The sequence below is a fragment of the Pygoscelis adeliae genome, unplaced genomic scaffold (genome assembly GCF_000699105.1).
Source record: "Pygoscelis adeliae isolate BGI_AS28 unplaced genomic scaffold, ASM69910v1 Scaffold760, whole genome shotgun sequence".
Classification (NCBI taxonomy): Eukaryota; Metazoa; Chordata; class Aves; order Sphenisciformes; family Spheniscidae; genus Pygoscelis; species Pygoscelis adeliae.
Window position 1 is genome coordinate 223,481 of NW_008823868.1, and position 4,511 is coordinate 227,991.

The following is a 4,511-nucleotide window of genomic DNA, read 5'->3' on the forward strand; positions in this document are numbered from 1 at the left end:
GTTCCTGGTGCGCCAGACCCGCTCCATGAGGAAGAGGCACACGGCACTGAAAGCTGCGAAGCAGCAGTGGCGCCAAGATATGCAGAAGGCACAGGAGGTGGTGCAGGATCCTGGCAGCTCCCAGCTCCTGGAGGGCGTGCGCAAGAACCTGGAAGAGGTGAGCCACTGAGCACTGCCTGCGTTCAGATGTCAGGCGTCCCGGCTGCACGAAGGAATCCACAGCCCTGGGATCGATTCCCGGCTCTGCAGGTGCGGTGGCAGGCAGCTGTGGGCGTTCAGTCCTCCTGGAAATCAGGTCTCACATGGTTTTTTGTGTTAGATATGCAGCGTTCGTCCCTGCTTGTGTCTTCCTCATCATAACACAAGGGCGAGAGCCCTTCCCCTCTCAGGCTGGCTGTAGATTACTTGGGGAAGGCGAAGAGAGCTGTTTGGGAACGCAGTGTCTGAGGAACGGGCTCAATGAGAACCTGACTTAGGCTTTGGATCACAGTGATGTTACCGTGCATCAGATGAGCGGTCGAGGGTGCCTGTGCGTGCATGCATAGCCCACAGCTAACGGAGCGTTGCGTGGTAGAATAGTTTCAGTTCTGTTTCGCTGTGCGTGCTTTGGACTAGGAAGGCTCTACGAAGCAGTCGCTGCAGTGCAGCCGGTGCTCAGTAGCTGGCTAGACTCCAGGGGCTTGATCGTTAGTTGGAGCTCTTGGGACCTTAAAAATGGAGAAGGCGTTTGGTAGGGAAGAGGGATCCCCGTGCCATGCAAATCCCGTAACACGCTTTTTCCTCGTAGCGAAGGAAGTGACAGGTATTCATCCCATCAGCAGGTACACATTTATGGCTGCAGCTCTACAGTGGTTTCACCCTTGCTTGGAAGAGGGTTCTCCAGTACTTGCCAGCTCTGCTGGTGCGCCAGCCAAAGACGGGGAAGATCGTAGTTTCCTTCACTGATGGTAGAGAGCACTTACATTTGCAGAACCAAAGCCGTTGACCCTGTTGGGTGCAGGGTTTGGAAGTGCAACCTCCCTTTCCTTGGGGTGAACTTGCTTTGAGGCACGTGCTCTGCCCTCTGTACACTCCACTTCCCACGCTCTCGAAGACGTGGGAGCAGTTTTACTCCGGCAGCGTGATTTCCTGCGCTGAGTAGAAGTGAGATAACGAAAGTCACCGTGACCACTAACGTGGATTATTTCCCGTCGTCCTTGCTTAATTTTCCTCCTCGGCTTGGCTGTTGCAGGAAGCAAAGCAGTTGGACAAGATGAAGTCGGCTATGCGGAAAGGACAGGTGCTGCTGAAGAAGAAAGAGGAGAAACTGAGCCAGCTGGAGTCCTCGCTGCTGGAGGAGGTAACCACCAGCATCACTGGTGCTTGGGCCTGCCCAGCGGCACTCCCACCCTGCCCAGAGCTCGTGGCCTCCTCCCCTAGGCTGCAGTCTCTGCAGGGCTTTCGGTCCCTGCGAGGGCTCGCTAGGGGGTGGCCAAAGGCTGGCGTTCGCCAGCGGAGCTGGATTTTAGAAACGCGTTCTCTGAGAGCAGAGTGGCGTGTCCGTCTGGGAACGGTGGGAGAGAGAAGGCTAGTCACAGAGTTGGAGAGAATGGCAGACTTCATCCAACTGCGCCCCCCGTGATTCACGAGGTCTGCAGCCAACGGGACAAATGTGGGCTGGGGCTTGGGACGGAGACTTTCTTCCGCGGTGGCAGCTTGCCAGGCTGGGCTGCTGGCGGCAGGGGGGGACCTGGGGGGAGAAAACCTGCTGAGGGGATTGGCCTTTGGGAAGCCGGTGCTGGCTTGCGAGAAGCTTGTCGGTTAGGTCAGAAATGAGTCACCGTTAACACCCGATATGCTGACGTATCCTACGATACAAACTAAAACCTGACATCAGAATGGTTAGATGTCTTATTCGCTGTCTGTATCTTGGTCAAGGGGGCACCTACGGTGCCTTCCCTCCGCTGATGACATCTGGACTCACTGTTAAGCGTGTGGCTGCAGAGTGGGTACAGAAAGCAGCCTGAAAAAGCCGTGTGATTTGAGCCTAGAGAAAAGAAGGGCAGGTCACCTCGTGTGAGCTAGGATCGGGTCTGCTTTCCTGACCGAGGCAAGCCTTGGAATCTGTTCAGCTCTGCCTGGGACCACGTGGCCTTAGGCAGGGCAGCAGCAGATGCGAGGGCACGAGACCTTCGGTGGTCGAGCGCTTGTCCTTGGTGCAAAGAGACAACCCAGGCCGTGCAAGAGTCTTGAGGCTTATTTAAAGCACAAACCACTTTGACTTCTGCCTAGAAGGGCCCGTTCGCATGGCTGCTAGATTTGGCCTCTAGTGCAGGCACGCCCTTCTTCCAGAGACCAAGCAGTCTCTTGACTTCCAGATTTTGCTGTCAGGGACCGAAGACAAGCCTGCCTTCACTTGGCCTACGCCTGTCTGTGCGGTCCAGGCTGTGTAGACTATCTGTAGGCAGTAGTCCAGTGGCTTTTACGTTTCAGGGACGGAACAGCAGGCTTCATCTGCGTTGTTTTCCTTCTTTTGACCAGCTTTCGGATGAAGATACGCTGAAGAGCGCTGCATGCAAGAAGATGGTGACTTTTGATCTCAGCAGCTCTGAGGACACGAACAGCACATCCAGTGTAAATCTACGTCAGCCTAAATGTAAGCGCCTGACTGGCTTGCTATGCTGAGCCCGAGGTATAATGCTTTAGACCTAGTTCTGGCTTTCCCCCTCGCCTCTCTGATGTACCTTCTGTTCTCACTTGTGCTCATTAGCGTCTAAGGCAGGTCTGCTATCCGTGACTGGGACTGCTCTGTATATAACATCTTATTTGAAAAACTCGATTCCTGCCTGTAGCAGCAGATGAGAGGGATGGAATCTGAGCGCGAACTTGCCTTTTAAACCTCTACCTTTGTTTTTAGAGTGGGTTATGAAACCTGGCTTCGGCTCTTCCCTCCGCCGTTGCAGAGCTGTGTTGCTCTTCTGCAGGTGTCTGGGCTTCCTCTTCCTCGCATCTCTGGCCGGAGGGGCTCCTGCGATTCCCTCTGCCTGCTGCTTGTGCTTCTTGGTTTGCCCTCAGTTGCCTGTAACCGGAGTTGTGCGGGTGGGAAGAAGGGCTGCCCATAAACAGCCAGGAAGGCGGGAGGGTTGTCTCGCTTGCAGAAAGGCTGGCAAGGCTGAAGCTTAAAGAAAAATTGGAAAACTTCCCTATGGCAACAGACTGACAAGCTGTCCAGTCTGGGATCGTCTCTCTGACCCTGATCAGTAAAATATCTGCAGGCACACGCGAAGCTTAAGGGTTGTCTCTCACCGTGAGATGAGAGCCCTCGTATCGGCACGGTCCTGTTGGTCCTACCTCCAGCCTGGCTGGTGGCCTAGAGAGCTTCGCTCTTCATGAGCGTGTGAAGCGTAACCAATCCATTCTGCCTCCTGCTCAGTTTGTGTGCGGTGAGGCCGTTGAAGTAAAGCACGATTGCGTGTGCCGGGGTCTCGTCTGAGAGGCAGGGTGCAGTACCGGGGGTCTCGGCACGGGGGGTGCAGCTCTTGAAAGGGCTTGCCGTTTGCAAGGGAATTGCCGTTTTGTTAATGGCTGCACGGTACAGGGTACAGCAGAACGCAGAGGGATGGAGCAGGGAGGTGAAACAGAGGCGCCGATGCGTATCCCGGCTTGTCCTGCTGGGCCCGTTCTTGCAGCATTGGAGGATCTTGTCCTTGCTATCTTGTTTCTCCTCCGCTTTGTGCCCAAGCAGCCTCCAAGGCACAAATGGTCGTTGTCAGTCTGTATCTCCTCTGTTGGCTGCAAAGCCAGGTTTTTGCCTCTGTATCCCACTTAGCACGCACTGATCGAACTCAGCTCGGAGCGTGACACGCAGCGGAAAGCCAGTCTCCTGCCGGGGAAGCGGTGTCTCCCTTGCCTTCCCAGTGACCCCTTTTTCCCCCCTCTCTTCTGCCAGTTGACTTGAGAACCGATTTACAGCCTGCCCCCCAGCTGGACAAGATCCAGTACTTGACAGACTCTCTGCAGCGCATCACTAGTGAACTGAACGGGGTCCTCGGCGTCTTGGGCTCCCTGAACAACCACCAGTCTCCGCTCTTCGCCTCGACGCCCGGCGACGGCGTCCCTCTGTCTACGTATGCCTCCTTGGCGGGCCTTCAGGCAGGCGGCTCCCTGGTGCCCCCCGCCGGGGTGTCTCTGGTAGACCAGTGGGCCTGGAGCACTGGGCTGAGCTCTAGTCGCTCTTTCGTAGCTGGACAGTCAGTGGACAGCATCCTGGCAGAGAAATGGCACAAGTATTTCCCAGGTAAGTCTCCTATTAATCCACCTGCTCGCTTGCCTACGCCTTTTGGTTTCGCAGCCCTACAGGTTCTAACCGGCTCACCCTTCCGAGGCTGCTGAGGCCAGATCCGCTGGTGCTGCTGATAGGAAGGGTGCTAATGAGATAAGGAACGAGCACCTCATTCCGGGAGGTGCAGCCTATGGCTGATCTGGTCATCCTGCTTCTGGAGCAGTTCAGCCTTTAATACACACCCAAGAAA

The 4,511-nt window shown here is 55.7% G+C and overlaps 1 protein-coding gene across 1 annotated transcript in view; it reads left to right on the forward strand.

Moving 5' to 3' along the window:
- The window catches only part of CEP164 (centrosomal protein 164kDa), a 38,517-nt gene that overhangs the window by 31,778 nt on the left and 2,228 nt on the right, over nt 1-4,511 (forward strand). The window contains 4 exon segments of the mRNA XM_009332573.1: nt 1-157; nt 1,232-1,339; nt 2,521-2,635; nt 3,929-4,276. The exon segment at nt 1-157 is cut by the window's left edge and continues 14 nt beyond it. Coding sequence (XP_009330848.1) covers nt 1-157; nt 1,232-1,339; nt 2,521-2,635; nt 3,929-4,276 — 728 coding nt within the window.